At 44.4% G+C, this 23,091-nt stretch overlaps 1 protein-coding gene across 1 annotated transcript in view; it reads right to left on the bottom strand.

The window, feature by feature from the left end:
• Positions 1-23,091, bottom strand: part of LOC308315882 (cyclin-dependent kinase 17-like) — an 85,703-nt gene that overhangs the window by 15,086 nt on the left and 47,526 nt on the right. The window contains 11 exon segments of the mRNA XM_080764128.1: positions 124-221; positions 914-927; positions 929-1,035; positions 1,484-1,607; positions 1,895-1,920; positions 1,923-1,934; positions 1,937-1,955; positions 2,729-2,823; positions 3,327-3,441; positions 4,437-4,493; positions 14,220-14,345. Of these exon segments, the coding sequence (XP_080620254.1) occupies positions 124-221; positions 914-927; positions 929-1,035; positions 1,484-1,607; positions 1,895-1,920; positions 1,923-1,934; positions 1,937-1,955; positions 2,729-2,823; positions 3,327-3,441; positions 4,437-4,493; positions 14,220-14,345 (793 nt within the window).

Below are 23,091 nucleotides of genomic sequence, written 5' to 3'. Positions count from 1 at the left end.
GTTTACCTCACACAATGTTTATTTCAGAATTTCTACTATACTGTAAAAATACTGTAATAAATATAAGAGTACACACACACACACGCACACACACACACACACACACGCACACACAGGTCTCACCTAGGATGCGGAATATGAGGTGCAGCTCGTCCTCCACAGTGGACCCAGGGAACAGAGGTCGACCCGTGATCATCTCATAGAAGATACACCCCACGCCCCTGGACGGTGGACAGAGAGAGAGAGACACCGACACTCACAATACCGTACATTACAAACTCATTGTCTAACCACATGGACCCTTAGCCTCCCATTCCAGGGTACTGTACTGTATGTCCTAATAGGCAAACATTTAGGCGAAAATAGTAATACCCTATATTGGCCTGAATATAAGACTATATAAGATGTTTTGTCTTTCTCCAAAGGAAATATTCAAAGAAATAGAGCCCCTCAGTGCTCTATGTCACATCCTGAGATCACTGATTACAGGAAGCAGAGAAGTACCCCCCCCCCAGGCATAATGGTCATCATGAATAGAGAGTGCCACAGTACAGTACAGCACAGTACAGCTACGTATAAGAGCTCCCTCTTCCATTCACTCACACTTCCGTTTGAGTGAAACGCAGCGTGAAGGCACGCAGCAAAAAGCAACAAATAAAAAAAGACACGCATTGCTTTGAGGAATATACATTCCACAAAAGACAAAAAGAAAAGAAGACGCTAGAAGATGAGAAGGAGTTAACAGCAGAGCACGCTCGCTCGCAGCGCGCGCGTGCGTGCGTGTGTGTGTGTGTGTGAGAGAGAGAGTGTGAGAGAGTGTGCGTGTGTGTGTGTGTGTGTGTGTCAGCAGTATGCGCTCACCCATGGAATAACTATTTTTAAATAGTTTTGGGCCTTGGGTCCGTGCACTCACCACATGTCGATGGGGTGTAGAGTACTCTGTGGAGCCCAGGAGCACGTCTGGCGGCCGGTACCATAATGTCACCACTTCATTGGAGTAGGTCTTAGTAGGGACAGACTTAGCTCGAGCCAAACCTTGGTTCAAATGCAAACCAAAAAGGATCATTAAATACTATACTATAAGTGTTAAAGGCGGGGCTTTATAAAGTAGAGCAGTTGTTTTTTGTGTGGCATTGGTCTTCCTGGTAATTATTATGGGATATATACAGTATATCATATCTGTCGGGTGGAAACTCACTATGTCCAAAACTTACTTTAAGGATTCAAATAAAAAAATGGCAAAAGGTAGCAGATCGCAGCTTCCAGCTTATATATGTGCTACTTTTGAGTGACGTTAATAGTATGATCACATTTACGAAAAACTAAACAAACACAAAAAACATTCTACAGTACATAAGGCAGAATAATTATGTTAATTTACAGGTTTCTGTTCGACCACAATGGTATACATAGCATAGCATTTCCAAACAATGGGTAATCGTGAAGCTAGTAAAACTGGTGAAAGACCAAAGTGTTGCACTACCAAAGTCGGCCAGTTTGAGCTCTCCTCTGTCGTTGATGAGGAGGTTCTGTGGTTTGAGGTCTCTGTGGAGGACCTTCCTCCTGTGGCAGTAGGCTAGACCCCTCAACAACTGGAATAGGAAGATCTATGGAGGAGAGAAGAGAAGAGAAGAGAAGAGAAGAGAAGAGAAGAGAAGAGAAGAGAAGAGAAGAGAAGAGAAGAGAAGAGAAGAGAAGAGAACAGAAGAGAGAGATGAGAAGAGAAGAGAGAGAAGAGAAGAGGTTGAAAAAAATATTGCAATAGCAAATGTATTACAAAAACAGCAGTGTTTTTCAATAAATAAAGTGTTGCTATTTCTACTGAAACATCAGATGTATATTTCAAAAGGCCAAAAGGCCAACAGCAACTTCATCTCTTATTTATATAATTTACCTTGACGTTGTGTACACTCATAATGCTCCGCAGTCGTCATGTATTGCTTCAGATCTTTTTCCTGGTGAGTGAAAGAAAGAAAGAAAGAAAGAAAAACATAAGCAAAAGCACGCACAAGCAAACTGTAGGAAACTAATTACAAAATGACAGATTTTATATTATCGCTGACAGGCAGAGACCATCTAATTATGTCTTTGTCGTATGGCAAAAGTTTAAGACACTGAATCCCACATTGCCTCCAGTGGTTGCCACCATGTTGTGTGTGAATGTGAGAAGTGAGGGGGGCCCCTGGCGTTGACTGTTGTTTTAATTCAAAAGTATCAAAGGTAACAGATACCACATGCTCAAAACGTGGCACTACTTTGCATGCTTTCGTGTGACGTGTAGTATGATCAAGAAGGGGCGTTGATTATGTATGTATCTTTTGGGGCTTTTTGCCTTTATTTGACAGGTACAGTATAGGTAGACAGGAAAGGGAAGGGGGGGGGGTGGGGGGGGGAGATGGAGGACACACACAGCAAAGTTCGTTGGATCGGGGACTTGAACCTGTGACACGCTGTAAAGCTGGCTTACAGCCCAGTTTGCCTGGACCGCTGAGCTACAGCCCAGGCCAAAGTAGGGCGTTCATTTACCAGGAAAAAACCCCACAAGTACCAATATGAGGAAATAAGAGGTTTCTGCAACGACAGTAACGACACCACCTTCTGTTCTGTTGAATATTCAGACCAATGTACCTACCCACGTGGGCACACATTCACAGACATGGACATGGACACACTCGCTCCAGACATACAGTAAACCAGGCCACAGACAGACAGACAGACAGACACTCACCAGGTACTCAAACACCAGTGTCAGGCACTTGTCAGTGTGGATGATGTCGTGGAGGGTGACGATGTTGGCGTGCTTCAGGTCCTTCAGGAGAGACACTGCAGGAGGAGGAAGGAGAGAGAGAGAGACATTTAGACACCTGCGGGAGGAGGAAGGAGAGAGAGAGACATTTTGTCACACATTTTGTTCACAACATTTCGTTCATACAGCCTGCTGGGACCGCGACCACGCGTACCACCAACCAAGCTATCACAGTAAATGCGGTACCTCCGGCCCCAGTGTAGTGTGAATGTGTGTTTACATGCACACATACATGCACTGCATCATATTTACTGTCGTCTTTGTCGGGTGGAAACTGTTGACTGACTCGAATTAACCCACTTTGACCTGAGATCAGATTCTAAAAATGTCTTCTACATCCCGACAGTTTTCTGAAAAAGCTATGTTTCCATGTCAGTCGTTCTTCGACTTTTCAAAAACAGCAGACCTACAAGCTCGTAGACCGACCAGCTTCCCTCACCCGAACACGGGGCCAATTGTCTTCGAGTAGGACGCTGGGATTCAAACCCCCCAGAAAAGCGGATTATTTCCATCCATATACCTTCTCTGATGGCGGTGCAGGGCGCACCCTCCTCGTGCTCCAGTCGGATCTCTTTCAGAGCTACCAGGTTGTCCGTTAACTTGCTCCGCCCCTTAAAGACTGTGGCGTAGGTCCCCTGCGGAGATAAGAGAGATTAGCCCGTATCACCTTAACCCTGCACAGCCTTGAAGACGTCGCAGTGCTTATGCAAAAGGTTCAAGTGTCATTTAGATAGCATGTTATTATTGGACAGGTGACATGGTTCCTTTGTTGACCTGGAATCCTATAGTTTGTATAGTTTTTTTTAATGTGTATATCGTTCATTATTTTATATTACACCGTTTAGACTGATGGTTTACCTACACGTATCATACTAAAATTCAGCGAATGTCTGAATGTCTGAATGTCTGAATGTCCCTGACAGCGCTTTATCTCAACATTGGCTGGCCCAATCACTCCCACTTTTCACACAGGCATGGACCATAATTATATGGAGGTCTTAATGGAGCCCTTTTTCCAATTTGACACATTAATGATTTATAATGAATTTATTAGTGGATTAAAAAATGCAAAAATGGGTATTGTACTGTCAATATGACATGAATATGAATGCAAAGTAGCGGTCCATGTGTGGACAGGCTACCTGTCGCCGTTGTGCATGGTGAGATGTGTGCAAACCGTGTAGTTTATCAGGAGAAGAATACCAAAGAATGCAAGATTTATTAGTGAATTAAAAACGCTCCGGGCGCAGTAGCCTACCCCCCCACGGCCACAAGAGGGGGGCAAATATCTCACAACGGGTAAGGGCTAGTAATCCTAACTCACAATCTCTGTGCATTTGATTTATTGCCTTGTGTTTACCGTGCTAACTGTAAGTAGCTCTGGATTAAGACTTAAGAGCGTCTGCTTAATTATAAATTGTAGGAGATGACAAACGTGTGCATGTGTGCGTGTGTGTGTGTGTGTGCGTGTGTGTGTGTGTGTGTGTGGTGTTTCTTTTCTTTTTATTTGTAGACATTGTAGTCCCGTGGGGGGTGGGGGGGGGGGGGGGGAATTGACTGTTGAGTTCTTCTTCATAAGACATTTATAATAGTATCTGTGAAGTAAAAGGGAACATTATGCTTCCTTTACCTCCCCAAGTTTATCCAGCTTGATGTAGGTCTCCAGTTTCCCGAAGCCGATTTCAGACTGGAGAAGGAGAGAAAGGGGAGAAAGTTTAGAATCTATTTCAGTGCAGGGCAGGACGGGCCGCTCCGCTCCGCTCCGCTCCGGATTCCTCCAGAATCCCACCCTCCGGGCCGGAACAGGTTGTTCGGATTTTTTGGATGCTATTGCTGACGACATCTGGCCTACATCTGCAGGGGAAATTGAGTCACGCGTTCTAACATCTGCTGTCTTGTGCGTGTGTTTGTGCGTGTGTGTGTGACTGTGCGTGCGCGCACGTGTGCGTTCGTGTGTGTGTGTGTGTGTGTGTGTGTGTGTGTGTGCATGTGTGTTCCGTCTGCCCAGTGGGCATCACCTATTTGTCTGGCTTTACAACGAACAGAGAGACAGCTAGAACACATTACCCATGCCTCACTCCCCCCCTCCCACACACCACACATCTACTGACTGAAATGTGTACATCCATGCATGTTTGCGCAAGAGTGTGTGTGTGTGTGTGTGTGTGTGTGTGTGTGTGTGTGTGTGTGTGTGTGTCTTTTTGAGTCTTGAATCAGTAAAATAAAAAATCCAGAAGGAGCCCAGACTCACCATTTCCTTCCCTCCATCTGTCAAGACATTTCACTGTCAAGATGCAGATACCCCCTTTGGCCACAGTGTGGCAGCGTAACAAAGATAACTAAAAGGGACAATGCTCTTCCATTGTCTCCTTCACTGGCTAAAAGGGGATTACATATATATTTATATATCTACAGTATAGGCAGACTTGACATCTGCGTATGTATAATTATTTGTGTATTAATCCTCAGTTTATCTGGGTTTAGCTGTGTGGACACCCTGTGAGCTCAGATTAAGAAGGAAAGGCAAGCTGTGGGTACCCACAGGCCTCTCTCTCTCACTCTCTCTGACTCCAGTTCCTGCCCTCTGCGCCATCAGCCCATGTTGGGCAGAAACCTCGCGTCTCCATTATCCAAACCTTTTTTTGTGTTTCTTTCCGTAAATTAACCCATTCTGACCGGGAACCCGTTTTGGTGTCGGCATCATGTCATGCTTTAGCTATTGAAAATAGCAGATCTACAAGCTCATAGCGCGCCACCGAGTGGCGCGCTACGAGCTTGTAGGTCTGCTATTTTTGAAAAATCAAAGAACGACTGACATTTTTTAGAATCTGATCTCAGGTCAGAATGGGTTCATCAGACCAGTGTGTGTCCAGTGGAAACCTCGTATGAATCTGATCTCAGGTCAGAATGGGTTCATCAGACCAGTGTGTGTCCTAGTGGAAACCTCGTATGAATCTGATCTCAGGTCAGAATGGGTTAAGTGCCCTGGCTGTACTTGATCATACTACAGAGCATGGGAAGTAGCAGATCTACAGATCCACACACTGCTGGAAGCACAGTGTGACGCGGGCGAGCTTTAGAGCTTGTAGATCTGCTGCTTTCGATGCTTTGGAATGAATGGAATTCCAATGCTGAAGGTTTTGGACGTAATGAGGTTTCTACCCGACATGCGACGATTATGTGTAGACCTCCCCACTTAAATATCCATCTCACAAGCGCGGCGTGCACCGCACGCACGCACACACACGCACACACACACACACACACACACACACACACACACGCACACACGCACACACGCACACGCGCGTGCGGTGCGTGAGGGGAGTGGGGTGGAGAGGAGAGGAGAGGCTCTCTAGTGACCAAGTTAGCTAATGAAGCATGTGATCTGTTTTTAAAGACAGCCAGTAACCCGGCTGGACCCCAGGATGAACATTCTTAAACACTAGTAGTTTGTGAGTATGTGGTGTATGCTGTACAAACATCTATGTAAAGCATGTATAAATTGTATATATGTATGTATCTATGTATGTATGTATCGTATGTGTCTATGTATATATGTATGTATGTGTCTATGTTGTGTCTATATATGTATGTGTCCTATGTATATATATGTATGTGTCTATATATGTATGTATGTGTCTATGTATGTATGCATGTGTCTATGTATATATGTATGTATGTGTCTATGTATGTGTATGTGTCTATATGGTAAATGGTAAATGGTGCTATTTAATATAGCGCCTTTATCCAAGGCGCTTTACATAGATTGTGCATTACATTCACCCATTCATACACCGATGGCAGCGGAGAAACCATGCAAGGCACCAACTAGCACATCGGGAGCAATTAGGGGTTCAGTGTCTTGCTCAAGGACACTTCGACAGTAACTCTGGGGGAGCCCGGGTTTTGAACTGGCAACCTTGCGGTTCCCATCCAGGCACTCTACCCCTGAGCCACTATGTATGTATGCGCGGTATGCACTGTACTGTATGTATGTACGCATGTCCTCTATGCATGCGACAAGTATGGTGTGCATACAGTACAGTACAGTAGGTGCACAATTACTTCCTTTCCCCCCCGAAATAATCGATGATTTGTGCACTTTAATTACTGATATTCTCACCACTCAAGAGGTCTACGGAACAATTAAAACGGGACGTACAGTAAGTCCATGTGACACGCTATAGCGTCATGTCAATTATTGTATTTATTTATTCATTCACCGTATTTATTTGTGAGACAGACGAGACAATTTGCAGGCCTTTCCTACTGTAAGTCACTTCTATGTATTTCTGACATGCATCTGACATCTCCATCTCATACTGTCCGTCACTAACAATTAGTTTCGACAAAAGCTCTCCCCAAAATCATCTCTATTTCTGCATCTGGCAAATACACATACATACTGCATAATGTATGCGGTTAACCAGTGTGTGTGTGTGTGTGTGTGTGGTGTGTGTGTGTGTGTGTGTGTGTGTGCGTGCGTGTGCGTGCTCTTTCAATTGCTATGGGTTTGTTCCATTCCCAACAGAATGAGGTCAAACACTGTTTGTGGTAACGGAACGAAAACGACATGAAGCAAACAAAATGTGTGTGTGTGTGTGTGTGTGTGGTGTGTGTGTGTGTGTACACACACACACACACACACACACACACACACACACACACACACACACACACACACACGTTGGGTTGCCATATACAACACATTACACATGCAGCCCCTAACATCCCCGGTCCCCTGCTTATACTCCAGTTAGATCCCCATCAAGCCATGCCAGTCTGTTAAAGCAGCACTATGTAGTCTGGGGTATACCAGTGGCCTCTTCGGACACAAATAACATGGCAACCAACGTCTTTGACTTCATTACCCAAGAGTCTCTGCAAGCATGTCTGGCGAGGATGCACTGTGATTGGCCAGTCTTCGCTTTGACTGGCAGTTCTGCCTTTCAGTGCCTTATTGGCAAATGTCAGGATGAAACTCAATGTCTCCCCCTAGACATAGTAATAGCAGTCAAGAGCAGGGACCCCCTGAGTCTATAAATATATGGAAGGAGGAGTGCTATTGCTTAAACATGTAATGATATGGGACATAATATGCTATAGTTGTTTATCTCCCCAATCCCCATCCGACAGTCCTACAAAACATAAACTAACATAAACTAAAAACATCACCTAGTCTAAACCAAGCACTGTATTACAGTCAACCAGCTCATTGTTTTCATTTTTATTTATTATTTTAACTCATAACTACCCTGGGGGGTCCATGAAGAACTATGGGGTACAGGGGAGGAGGTGAGAGGAAAGGAGGGGCCATTTTAATCAACACATGCAGCCAGTAGCCACACACTCCAGTGTTCCAATCAATTAACCAATGAACAACCAGCGTCAAGTCGCCTTTTTCCTGTTAACCTGCCAATATCGGAGAGGGGGGGGGGTGGGGGGGGGGTTGACACTTGGAACTGCAGTCCAATTAACAATGACATCATCGACTGGCTCACTAGTCAATCTTTGAACGTGAAACCGACAGGTACCTGTCCCTGATGCCTCACTCTGATTGGCCTATTCGGCTGCACGGCGACGGAGTTCAACCCCGTCACAATTACAGAGCCACTCATCATGACATCATCACCACAACTAAACGTTATTTCCGGGTAAACGCCATGGCAGCGTCCCATTGGAGCAGAATCCACCATTCCACGTATTCCTGGAAGAACAGTACACACGTGACCAGATTACATAGTGTGTATATGTATAACTAGCTCTCAATGATGACGTAAGAAATATGTGTATTAAAGGACCCAATGCCAGAGTGTAATTGGTTTTCGATGGTGACGTAATGACGATATGTTTTAGTGTTATAAAATTAAGGTAATTAAAGGTAATGCTCCTGTGTATACATGTATGTGTAATCTGGCACCACTGCCGTATCAGGCACAGTTTGCTGGGACGGTGCATACGCATCAAAAGTGGCGGGTTGGCTGGGACGTAGGCGCAGGCGCAAAGTAACCACAGTATACCGCTAATCAACTTACAAATTACATATACATAGTATATGTATAACTAGCTCTCAATGATGACGTAGGAAATATGTGGATTAAAGGACCCAATGCCAGAGTGTAATTGGTTTTCGATGGTGACGTAATGACGATACGTTTTAGTGTTGGGAGGATTAAAGGTAATTTGTAGGTAGGTAGGTTGTTATATTTTGTGTTTTGCTCCGTTTTGTTTTTGTGCACTCTATGTTCCCTGTATGTCTTGTATTTAAAAAAGTTGAAAAAACCCAATAAAACATTATAAAAAAAAGGATTAAAGGTAATGCTCCTGTGCACAATTTGCTGGGACGGTGCATACGCATCAATAAGCTCATAGCTTGTAGCTTGTTGGACGGTGCATACACATCAACAAGCTCATAGCGCGCCACCGAGTGGCGCTACGAGCTTGTAGGTCTGCTATTTTTGAAAAATCAAACGACTGACAGCTTTTTCAGAAAACTGTCATTTTCAAACAGACATTTTTTTTAATCTTAATGGGTTAAAATCAAGAGTACTTGCTCTGCCACTGCCATCAGGGCAGTAGAAAAGGTGGGCATTGAGTAACAGAGTGGCAGTACTGTGGTTAGAAGTAACATGAATCACACCATTACATAAAGCCGTATACCACCCACGGTGAATAATAAATTGTGGTTGGGCATCAGCTATGGAACAAAAGTTATACTGAACCAAATTGCAGTTTGATTTAAAATGGGATTTGAAGACCACATGTTTTCACACATCTGTTATTGTGGTATGATAATGAGCCAGGACCACAATTCCACCAAGAGAGCATGCTTTCACCTACTTAAAGACTTTTTAAGTCTTTTGAATAAAATTCCATTGCATTTCAAGTTTAGCGAAAAACACACACGCCTGGCAGTTCTCAACAGGCCTGAAAATTAAAGGCTCGGCCCTACCTGGGCCCTCATCAAACCCTGCACATTCAATACACTGCCCCCCCCCCCCCACTGCCACCCTTAGATCTCCATATATGGAGCTGACCTGTTCTGACATTCCATATCTTGATCTGACCACAGTCATCACACCCTGTACACTCAAGATACACTCCATATACTGTATGGCCAGTGCATGGCATGGCAGTGCACGCTTCTCGCCCTCAGGCGTCTGTATGGTCATAGTTTTTGTCATCAGAGCGTAGTTTTTTATTTCGTTTGTCAACAAACATTTTTCATCATTGCCATATTTGCAATATTTGCCATATTTATGGCAAATACCACCATGCAATGATGAACTATAAGATGAGCTTCTGATCAAAGCAATTCTGTCCGAGGCAATATTGTCTGGCAATCGTCTGTCTCTAAAGTGTCTAGTGTATAAACAATGATGTCATAGAATCCCCCCATTGGGTGGATAAAGTGTCTCAGCGTGTGGTTGCACCAGAATGCTACACATAGTAAACCAATATAGATGAACAGACAGAGACAATGAATCTATAGCGGGGCTGTTCAGGCAGTCGAGCATGCATGATATCATCACTGTCGGGTGGAAAAAGCAGCAGATGTACAAGCTCAAAAACGCACCATAAAAATGTTCAGGCTTGTGGATCTGCTACTTTTGATGCTTCTGTGTGACGCTGTGCTGTATAGTATCATCAAGTAGGGCGTTAATTTTACGGGGGGGAAAACCCCCACAAAACGTTAAAATACGGAGGTCACAGGTTATGAGGTTAATGATTATGCCCCCTGCAAGCTCCCAGCAGGAGAACCGGAGCTGAACGTGAACGATGGTTGAAATCTATCGTCTCCGTCGGGTGGAAAACGGTATAACTTTTTTGGAATTCAAGTTTCAAAATAGCGGAAAAACCGCGACGCGTTTCGAGTGCCACTTTTGATGCTCTTTTGTGCTGTGAAATATAATTCAACGTTGATGATGTCTTCTTTCGTCTCAGAGTTGACCGCCGTCCATCCTGAACTGTACTGTACTGTACTGTACTGTACTGTACTGTACTGTACTGTACTGTACTGTACTGTACTGTACTGTACTGTACTGTACTGTACGTGTCCTAGTTTCCAGGCATTCAGCGTTTTGCATTCACCTGTCTTTCCTTTCACCACGTAGTGTCTTTCAGACCCACACGCCCCCCCATATCTCATATCTCTGCAACAACGGTCACTCTCCCTATACCACTTTCCCTCATCATCCGTAGCTGTCATTCACTCGCTTATCTTGTGTCCTTTCTCCCTCCCTCTCTCATCATCTCTTTATGCCACACTGTCCTTGTCTCCGTCTCTCTCTCTCTCTCTCTCTCTCTCTCTCTCTCTCTCCCTCTCTCCCTCTCTCTCTCTCTCTCTCCCTCTCTCCCTCTCTCTCTCTCTCCCAGTTATCTCTTAGACGAGTGTAATTCCAGTCAGCATGAGGCACTGTGGACTAGACGGGCAACTGCTGCTGAATTATAGATATACGTTACATCATAGACACACAACACACACACACACACACACACACACACACACACACACACACACACACACACACACACACACACACACACACACACACAGGTGTGCATGTCTGCCGCTCATTTTACAGTGTACACCTGTTAAGCATCTGCTCTCTAACCCCCAACACACTACCCCCATGATGAAACCCTCCACCACCATTACAGTAAAACGCCTCTCTCTCTCTCTCTCTCTCCAATCTGCCCTTCTCTCCTTTCATCTCTGCGGGCCCCACCCCCCAGAGAAAGTTGAGTGGCTGTCGGAGCAGAAACCACTACATAACATCTCCACGTTCATTTCCGTGAATTAAGGCGCTATACTTGATCATATACAATTACAACAGCATCACCCAAAAGCATCAAAAGTATAGCAGACCTTGGAGCTTATACTGACCGATGACCCGGTCATTGGATTGTTAAGTCCAGTATCAGTGCGCCAGCAGCAGCACAGAACCACGGTTCCATGTGACAGAGGAGTCCAGGTTTAACCAAAGCTGCGCCATATGGGTAGAAATAGGTTAACAATACAAATGACGCTATAGTTTTGTGCATTCATTTATTTATTTGTGCGTGGCCCCCAGAACCCCCAACAAATGACCGGAACTACTTCATATTCACCAAAACCAGACCGGAACTCCCACCACGGGATTGCAACCACTATAGATTCTAAAAATGTCTTCTACATCCTGACAGTTTTCAGAAAAAGCTATGTTTCTATGTCAGTCGTTCGATTTTTCAAAAATAGCAGACCTACAAGCTCTTAGCTTGTAGATCTGCTATTTTTCAGTAGCTAAAGCTATAATGCTAACACCAAAAAGGGGTTCCCGCCCAAAATGGGTTAAGTCCAAAAATCTGAAACCCTTTAAGCCTAATTCAATTTGCGGCCCACCCATCTGACCCTGCATCTTTGTCAATAATTTGAGGGGCTCACTTTCAATATCCTCACGATCCCACGGGTTGAGAACCACTGATTGAATTCATGCTCCGTATAGTACAATCAATCTGCAATGCATTGTGAGCTTGTAGATCTGCTATTCTTGGTGAATGTTGCCCCCAGAACAGCCTAGGGATGTTTGTTGGGGTTCAAGTACGTTGTTAAGCTTAACCACTTGAATCCCTATTCTGGGGGGAACGTTAGCCAGAACAATAGTACATATGTATAGCATAGTAGTATAGATGTATAGCTTATATGTATAGTTTCATTATAGATATTCCACTGTTACTTTCTTAGCTTACGCATGTTTCATGATAAATGTTTTTATGTGATGTATTCCCATGCTTTTTTGTTCTTGCTTAATGTAAGTCGCTCTGGATTAAGAGCGTCTGCTAAATGCCTAAATTGTAAATTGTAAATATCACCGATCTACAAGCTCATATGAGTTCGTCATCTCTGTGAGGTGGTAAAAATGTAAAAATCTCCCAAACTGTTACTTTTTAGCGATATTCTTTTTCATTTGAACCTTAAATGAAAGAAATATCGTTAAATAGCAGATTGACAAGCTTGTGGATCTGCTACTTTTGTGTGACGTTGCGGTATGATCAAGTAGGGCTTTAATTTACGGGGGAAAAAAAGAAAATAAATAAAAGTTAGAATATGGAGACAGGAGGTTTCTGCCTGACAGCCACAAGTTATAACTCAGGTGGAGTTACCTGAGAATGGTATGAAATAGTATAGAGGGTTTAAGTGGTTAACAGGTTTTTCGCCCTCAATCAAATTGAAGTATAACAAGCCTAACCGCAGCTGTGAGAGACAGGTGGACGGAAAGAGAGCGCCTCTTCCGTCCTGTCACTCCATAAGTACTGCGTGGAAACGCACTCGACCTGGAGCGAACAACACACTCCATATCGCCCTCAGGGGTCAGGAGAGAACGACAGCCAACAGCAGCGCGCAACAGCAACACCACGGAAAACTAAACCAAAAATAAAACGCCGAGTGGGGAAGAAGTAGGACTACTTGAAGAAGAGCGATACAAAAGAGAGTGGATTGGGGATAATGAAAGGAAAACGCTGAATATTCATGAATTATCTTAGCCTAGCAGATATGCCATGATGGCCCCCACTCTCTCTCTCTCTCTCTCTCTCTCTCTCTCTCTAGCCAACAACACACTCCCCCCCCCACCTCTCTTCCAACCCCATAGTCATACCCACAATGCTCTTGGCCTGAATACATAATACAGACAGACCCCCCCCTCCCCCCCCACTGAGCCATTGTCAGCACCATACCATAACTGGTGCGTGTTGATGGTTGTCGTTTGCATTACGTGTGTGTATGTGCTCAGTTGTGTACACGCACGCGCACTACACACACACACTCTTGTGTGTGTGTGTGTGTGTGTGCACGCTCACCATCTCTCACGCGCACACGATACATATAATAGCCTTAGTCAACCGTCTCAGTGATGCACATGGTCGCCGGAGGATCGTCGCGGCTTTCATCGCGGTACAAAGCAACGCGACAAAGAGCAGCAGCGCACAACCACAACGTGTACCCGCCAAAGACACGGTGCAGAGACAGACGCGTCGCTGACAGCAGTTGGGAGTTGAGAGCTAGCCGTGAGCTAACTCGCACACAAGCACGCACTCACTCCACACAAAACACACACACACACACACACACACACACACACACGAGCGCACGTTTGTATTACTATGCTTGTGAGGAGGGCGTCCAAGTATATACGTATAACAGGGGAACCGTAAAGCTAACCTCTAAATGACTTATTCTAAACCCTAATGCCAACCTGAAACTTTTCCTAATTGTAAAACTAACTCCACAAATCTTTCTTTTTCATTGTTTAACAGTTTAACAGTTTCTTGAATTTTGAGTATAGAAAGTACACAAGGATACAAACACACACGCACACGCACACACACACACACACACACACACACACACACACACACACACGATACTGACCAATGAGGCGCGTCGTAGCCTGCGGCTCATGGGCTTGTCAAAGGGCGGGCTGTTCATGGCGAACTTCTCCAGGTAGCCCTCCGGTAGCCGAATATCAGCTGGCAGAGACAGACGCTTATTTATGTCCTGAGAAAAGAGAGAGAGGGGGGGGAGGCAGAGAGAGAGAGAGAGAGAGAGTATTTCAATGTACGCATCGAACACAGTAGTCCTCAAACTTTTCGTGTCACGAAAAATGTATGTATGTATATCTCTCTCTCTATATATATATATATATATATATATATATATATATATATATATATACATACATACATACACATACATACATACATACATACATACATACATACATACATACATACATACATACATACCTACATACCTACATTTCAGACCCCTTAGCAGTTTTTAAGGACCCACTTTTAGGCCAGTGCACCAGAGCAAGCTTTTTCCTTTTTTTAAACCCCACCCATTTTAACCAAATACATACATACATACATTTATGTATAATAGCAGTCTTGGAAAGCCAGGCCAGGTTTGACATCACAGTTTGGTTCGGTAATCTCTCAGCGCAACTGAGGTCCAAATTGTTCAGACAGGTGCAGGGAAGATCATAGGGGTAAGACAACTCCCCTCTCTGCAGTCTATTTATGAGCAGGATACATTAAAACAGGCTCAACAAATTATCAGTGATGTTACACGTGTTTTAAATGGCGAGTTTGTACTTCTGCCCTCTGGGAGAAGATACAAAGAACCAAAGTGGAAGTACATCAGATTAAAACAATCGTTTGTACCAGCATCAACTAAGATGTTGAACGAGGCTCTGAAACAGCAGTAACTGTGATTATCCACATCATGTGTGCAATTGTGTAATGCTGTGTCTAACTCTGTAATGTATTTTTGTTTGTCATTGATGTTTTATGTGTGGCTGTAAAGTGAAAGCACAAGACAAATTTCCCTTGTGGACAATAAAGGTTTTACCGGCTTGAACCTCAAGCACATTGAAGGGTGGGTGCGTTATATGGGTGCGTTCGGAAATATGCACTGCCACGCACGACAATGCACCGAATTCCCTGAATGTTACCAACTTACCACCTTACGCTGGTAACATTCAGGGAATTCGGTGCATTGTCATTTTAAAAATGAAGTGCACTGCAGTGCGCGCACTTCATTCTTCATTCAGAGTTGTCTAGGTTGACTCTGAGCACTGATGAAAACAACAACGGTGGAAGAAGTAATAGTTAAATGCCTTCTAAACGAGGCCAAATGCACAGTACTAAACGAGGTAAAACGGATGCTTCTGCCAGCCATTCATGCTGCCAGTAAGCTGTTGTTTATTATCTGACACCAGGCTCGCGGGGCAGGTATAGGAAGCAGTGAGCGGACAATGCAGCAACAATACATTACACCCTCCACAGGCAAGGTGTGTGGTTTTTATTTAACGACCGTTCGTGAAGCTATACAGAACTAAGCGCTGTGACACAGACATCGCCCGCCTCAGCAGGTTAGACCATGCAGCAGAAGAGCATTCAGTGCATGCATGCAGTAGCTGACAAGGGAGTTAGCAGTGTATTGTTGTAGATTTGTCCTTGGCCATTAAGGGTTTTGTATGTAAGGAGAAGGACCCCAATTCCTTTTGTATATCTAGATACAGTTTATCACTCAGCAATAAGGTTCATCACAGGTGAAAATGACGTATTACGTAAATTAAGTAGGTTGGTCTTCCCTCTCTGAAAGGAGAACCATGCACTGGCAACAGTTCATCTTTAAAGCCATTGATGGAAAGCTACCATCATACATCACGTTACTATTAAAATGGAAAATAAATACTCGCCAGACCCGTTCAAGTGAATGGCTTAAACTAGAGGTCCCATCCGTACAATCTGAACTAGGAAAGTCAGCTTTTTGCTTCGATGCCCCAACCACATAGCAAACATTGAAAATGAATACCCCAATATCCTATGGTCAATTTAACAACCTGCTTCTGAACCTCCCTACCTCAATATGTAACTGTTTTTAATTTATGTTTGTCTCATATAATATGTCTTTGCCTTACATGAAGATTTGTTTGTGTATATAACCTGCATGTCTTTAAACTGTTTTATATAATGTATGTAATCTCGTCAGCATTGAAAATGAGGGAGACCGAGAACCTCAATTGCGCTTTCGAGAATAAATAAAGGTTTCAATCAATATATATTTTGGGGGGCTTTTTCTGCCTTTATTGATTCTCCACAGTGAACAGGACATAGTCGTGACATGCAGCAAGGGTCTGTCAGGCTTGAGATTCAAACCCGGCACATCAGAGGCTATGATGTGTGCCTTAACCAGGGTGCATGTGTCTGGTCCCACGTACTAACAGTCATGAGTCCGGCACCCTACCCAAAACCCAACCCTAGACCTGACCTCATGGCCTTATGTATTTCCTGTAGGCGGACTCGACATAGCTGCAGGGTTTAAACCCTCACCAGGCGCACCTCTTCTACTACAGTGAACCTTTCACTTTCACTGCTTCGTCTCAACCATTACTCAATGGCTCTGGTCTCAGACCCTGCGGTGGATATTTTGACATTCCGTTTTTTTAAATTATTTTGGAATGTTGCCACTACTGTTGGAGCAGCCATAAACCAAACAGGTTCTTCTTGATGTTCTGGGCATCTTTGTAAAGTTAGTGTTAGTAAAAAGCAGGTAAAAGAGTAACGTTTGAGGCAGACTAACATCAGTCACTCTGTTCACTGTAGTAGAAGAGGTGCGCCTGGTGAGGGTTTAAACCCCGCAGCTACGTCGAATCCGCCTACAGGAAATACGTAAGCTGCGACCGTGAGACCCGTTTCTGAAATCGTCTATAGCTAATGTGAGCATTGTATATTTAAAAGTCTTCAGAAGCATCAATATTGTCACCGTGGGATAGCGGCTATTTAGTATTGAGCCCCAACATCGTCACGTTGTTCAATCCACCTCAATCTGAGCCTCATTCCGAGAAAGGTGCCTCTAAAGATCCCTCTGCTCCAATAGCATTGTGCAGGCGGCCATCTTGATACAGGCAATTGAATAGACAGCGAGCTGAGCATTGCCTAGTCACTGGAGGCGCCGCTTTGCTGTAAATGTTAGCGATTATCAAAAAAAGCCCCAAAACATGTTAACCCATTCTGACCTGAGATCAGATTCATACGAGGTTTCCACTGGACACACACTGGTCTGATTAACCCATTCTGACCTGAAAAAATGTCAGTCGTTCTTCGATTTAAAACCTACAAGCTCGTAGCGTAGCGTAGCTATGAGCTTGTAGATCTGCTATTTTTCAATAGCTAAAGCATAACATGATGCCAACACCAGAATGGGATCCCGTTCAGAATGAGTTAAAGGCATTCCGACACAATCTGGTATCACAGATCATTATTAAGAACTTAATTAGAGGATCACAGCACACAAACTGCCAGTCAGTCAGCTGCAGTAAGGACTGCATTCACTGCAGATTAGGCCTGATTACAGTTCTTCATACAGTGTCGACAAAGATGGAATGGTGACAGATTGACGGGAACGCTGTGCAGCAAAGCCAACGGCGCCTCCTCGCACTACATCTCCCACAATGCATCCCTGATCCTCTTATTCTACACACCTTGGGATGTACAGGTAGTTGGACTGCAGGCGGCGAGATGCCAATCACACAGTTTCCATGGCAGCCAACAACTATATGGCTGGCTTCGGTCCCACTATCCCCTCAGGATGTGACCCCAATATCCTACGTATGTACTGTACTGTACTGTACTGTACTGTACTGCATTATGTGTGCTTCTGGGGGTGTTTATGTGCAGATGAAAGGCTGCAGGATTTCATAACCCCCAATGGTTTTAGGTGAACAGCCTGTGGCACCGCATTGTGTTGCTTTCGGGCAGAAACCTCTGATCTCCATATTTTACGTTTTTTTTTGTTGTTGTTGTAAATTAATGCCCTATTTGATCGTACTGCAGCACTACTCAAAAAATGAACCGCAATCTCGAGGCAATGTGTTTCAAGCTTGTATAGATCTGCTACTTTTGTTATCTTTTAATTTGAATCCTGAGCCTTAAGGGCGTTGACACCTTAGAGTATATATGAATAGAGAAGGCACCCAGAGGAAACCCTGAGGGCGAAATGGACATAGTGGCCGAATGAAGGTATTGCAGCCTGGCCCCAAACACATGAACGCGCTGGTCCGTTGACTATCATTGTGCACGTTCACGACGGACAACGCTCGTGCGCGTTCATGTGTTTGGGGCCACTCACCGTTGCAATCCGTCCCAGAATGCACTCTGTTCCTACCAGGAAGGAGGAGTGGAATCGCCTCATGCGCTTTTGAGCAACTTAATGCAAGTGGATGGAAGGAGAACTCGGGTGTCTTCTCTATTCATATACACTCTAAGGTTGACACACACTTATAGGGGCCGTCACCATCCATCATGCCATTTTATTTGCCGACTAATTGTCACGCAAATAATCGAAATGTAGCGGTTTTCATTGTGGTTCATGTGGCTTGCGGTTGTTGGCAAAAAACAACAAACAAACAGTGCGCCCACACAGACGCACAGCTGAGGGAAAAGAAACCTGCTTGTACATTATTAATCACTACATGGACGTATGTGTTGTACTGGAGATGCAGGCAAAAGCACAAACAATCAATATACAAGTACAGTACGGTGCCAAGTGTAAAAGCCAGATTTATGTGTTGTCGGGTGCCGGTGTCGCACGATCTGCACAAGCTCTCAACGCGACATGTTGTTGTGAGCTTGAGCTATCTTCATAATCTAACTTTTGGTGTTTTTTTACGGTGAATTAGCATCACGCAAAAAGTAGCTGCAGATCCGCAAGCTCAAAACGCAACGCCAAGCGGTGCATTTTCACCTTGTCACCATCTGCTTCTTTTGACGCTTTTGAATTTGAATAGTTTTGGAGGTCTAGTTTATGAGGTCCACACACACTCACACAGACACACACACACACACACACACACGGTCAGAGGAGGAGGAAACCATGCAAGGCACCAACTTGCTCATCGGGAGCCCTTAGGGGGCTTCAGTGTCTTGCTCAAGGACACTTCGGCACAATAGGGGGGGGGGGCAGCCCGGGATCGAATTGTGATCTTTCCGTTTCCCCACAACTGGCCACTAGTGGCCACTATAGCTCCTGAGCCACTGCCGCGACTTAATGGCGCGCAATGCATAATTATGCACACGTATGTGTGAAATGTCTTTATTAGGAACAATCCCTTGAGATGAACCATCTCGTTTTCAAGGGGGTCCGCGATTCACAAAATACACTTCACACATAAAGACAATTTTTTTTTACAAACAATTCAACCAGACAAAAACAAAAACAAGACAAATCATAGATAAACTAAATGTATAAATCAAGTATATGCCCTAGCCTATGAAGAAGACTAATCTACTGTATATACAGCTTGTAGATTCTTGCACGTGACACTGGCGCGCAACAATGTTTAAAACATGGACGTCAATTGAAAAAGACTTCCATTCACAGTATAACGTCATAATGGACTGTCAGTCACACACACTCATGTACAGTACATGTGTATAAGCCATGCTACTCTTAACACATTTAGACCTGAGATCAGATTCTAAAAATGTCTTCTACATCCTGACAGTTTTCTGAAAGAGCTATGTTTCTATGTGTCAGTCGTTCTTCGATTTTTCTAAAATAGCAGACCTACAAGCTCGTAGCGCTACGAGCTTGTAGGTCTGCTATTTTTCAAAAGCTGAAGCATAACATGCTTTAGCCCAAAACGGATTAAACAAACGGTGACATTAATGGGCACATGAAGAAACACGCGTCCTCTCGTTCACTATTGTAGAGACAAAACACACACACACACACACACACACACACACACACACACACACACACACACGTGTATATACTCACAATGCAGAACAGCTCTAGTAGGTCCCTCATTGTCCTCCCGAAATGTACTGTATATGTTTGTAATGTTTTTATCACGCTCACATACACACACAAACACACACTACCCACGATGCATCTCTCTGACCTGGCTCTCTGTGTGGCACATGTGACTGTTGTACACACACTGACAGCGGGGAGTGACAGAGAGAGAGAGAGAGAGAGAGAGAGAGAGAGAGAGAGAGAGAGGCTGGCACTGTGGTACAGCAGAATGCCCTCCTGACAGAAAGAGGGGGGGGGGGGGGGGGACACAGGAACATGTAGCGAAGGGTAGGAAAGATGGACATATTCCTGGAGGGGAGGAAGCCAGATGGGGGAAGGAGAGAGGAGAGAGAATGGCTGGGAGGAGGAAAACGTTTTTTTTTTAACCCATTTTGGACTGAGGTCGATTTAAAAAAATGTTTCTGTGTCAGTGGTGCTCAACCTTTTTCATGTCAAGGACCCCTAGAATTATCTCTTATTGGGCCACGGACCCCCCCATCTCAAAATATGTAGTTCCAGGGACCCCTCCCCCCCCCCCCCCCCGGAAGCATAATATTTTAGTTAAAAATGTTCGCTCTGAAATATATACATTCAAAGATTTGCGACACATTTTCTCGACTTTTCAATAAATAGCAGACCTATACACAAGCTCGTAGCGCGCCACTCGCTGGCGCGCTACGAGCTTGTATAGGTCTGCTATTTCTCAATAGCTTAAAGTATAACATAATGCTTTATAAAACAACCAACACGGGTTCCCGCCCAGAACGGGTTAAGCCCTGACTTGTGCTCCGCCGCACGCCGCTGTCGCTGCGTGTGGAAAATATAGCAGCAGTCCTGCAAAGCTCAGGGAATTCAAACCCACGCCGTCTTATTATTCCCCTTCCGACTCAATGAAGAGGGATGTGCTTTAGTTTGTAGGTCAACCGTGGGAATCGTCTCCCGGGCGAATGTTCCATCAAACATCAAAGCTCGTTTCAAAAAGCAAACTTAAGACTTTATCCCATTCTGGGCGGGGAACCCCCTTTTGGTGTTGGCATCATGTTATGCTTTAGCTATTGAACAAATAGCAGACCTACAAGCTCATAGCGCGCCACCGAGTGGCGCGCTATGAGCTTGTAGGTCTGCTATTTTCTTTTTAAATCGAAGAACGACTGACATAGAAGCATAGCTTTTCCAGAAAACTGTCGGGATGTAGAAGACATTTTTAGAATCTGATCTCAGGTCAAAATGGGTTATAATATATATACTGTGCACTCAAACCATAGCATCTTAGCTTATGCATATACCAGATTGACCATGCTACTTTTGATTTGAAATATGTTGTGTTCCTGTTGATTTAGCTTTTATCTATTTTTTATTTATTTCATGTGATACTTGACTTTTGTAAGATGTTTTTTTGTTTTTTTTATTTCTGTGTGAATGAATACACCAAGATTACTGTCCATGTATATCAATGTCTTGGACTCCAGGAAGACTTAGCTGTCGTCTAGGCGTCAGCTAATGGGGATCTGTATGAACAAACACAATGTATGTGGACAGCTGTTATTCATTACTGTCAAAAACTGAAATAAAAAAAAATCCCCCAAAAAAGGTAGCACATTCTAATTTCAAATCAAATGGAACCTCTATATTTCTTATTCATAGTTAATATCCCCTCTGCCATTTTCCATTAGCTTAGCTTGAAGCTGGTTGCACCTTAAGCTGCATGTGCGCCTAAAATAGCAGACTCGCACGCTTGTGAGTCTGCTATTTCTGAAGCATAACACAGTCACCAAACTGAGCATAAATTAGTCTTCACACAGGCCCCCCCCACCGCCACCCGACCATCGAATCCCGCTAGTCTCTCCTCCTATCCGCTCTCTTCCTTCCTCCCTCCTTCTGTGTCGCTCTTATCGTCTAATTCCGACGCATTCCTTCCTCCCTTTTGTAACACTAATCATTATTTCAGGCTCCGTGATTACTGTCCTCTCGGTCTCTCCCCCTCCGTTCTCTTTCAACTGAACATCTGTGTCTCCATCTCTCCCTCCAGTCCTATAGTCCACCCATCCCCCATTCTCTCTCTCGCTCTCTCTGTCTCTCTTCTCTTCTCTCTCTCCCCCCTCTCTCTCTCTCTCTCTCTCGACCTTTCTATTTCTTTCTCTCCCTCTCCTCTCTCTGCCTCTCTCTCGCTCTCTCTCGCTCTCTCTGTCTCTCTTCTCTTCTCTCTCTCCCCCTCCCTCTCTCTCTCTCTCTCTCTCTCTCTCTCTCTCTCTCTCGACCTTTCTATTTCTTTCTCTCCCTCTCCTCTCTCTGTCTCTCTCTTAGTACCGCTCGCAATCTGTCTCTCTCCGTCTCTCTCTCCGTCTGTCTCTATCTGTCTCTCTCTCTCCCCGTCTGTCTATCACTCTCTGTCTATCACTCTCTGTCTATCACTCTCTGTCTATCACTCTCATCGACGATTTGTGAAAATAGACGATCTACAATTTTCACTTGAACAACACAAATCCTGTATGGGGGAGGAGGGGGGATCCTCTGTGACCCAAAAATGTTTTCAGGGCAAAAATACATCTTAATTTTGGAGTCCTTTGACATGAAACAGTTTGAGAACCACTGGTTTAAATGAGTCTAATTATAGCGCTCAGAGGCGCAGCTCAGTTCAGCGCAATTCATATGTCGTCGTACGACGGTGACTCGCGGCAAAAAATAACAGACATACAAGCCCACAGCGTGCTGTGGATCCGACGCGTTGTGAACTTGCACGTCTGTTGTTCTCGGCCGTTGGCCGCGACGGAGCACACGTTTTTTTTAGAGACAGGCATTTCCAATAATAATAATACTGACACACACACACACACACACACACACACAGACAGACAGACAGACAGACAGACAGACAGACACACACACACACTCACACAATATAGGCTACATAATTTAAAAAGCCACAAAGATTTGG

The sequence above is a fragment of the Protomyctophum bolini genome (assembly GCF_963924005.1).
Source record: "Protomyctophum bolini genome assembly, chromosome: 5".
NCBI lineage: Eukaryota > Metazoa > Chordata > Actinopteri > Myctophiformes > Myctophidae > Protomyctophum > Protomyctophum bolini.
Note: the sequence above shows the minus strand (reverse complement) of the source record. Positions and strands in the feature narration are given on the sequence as shown.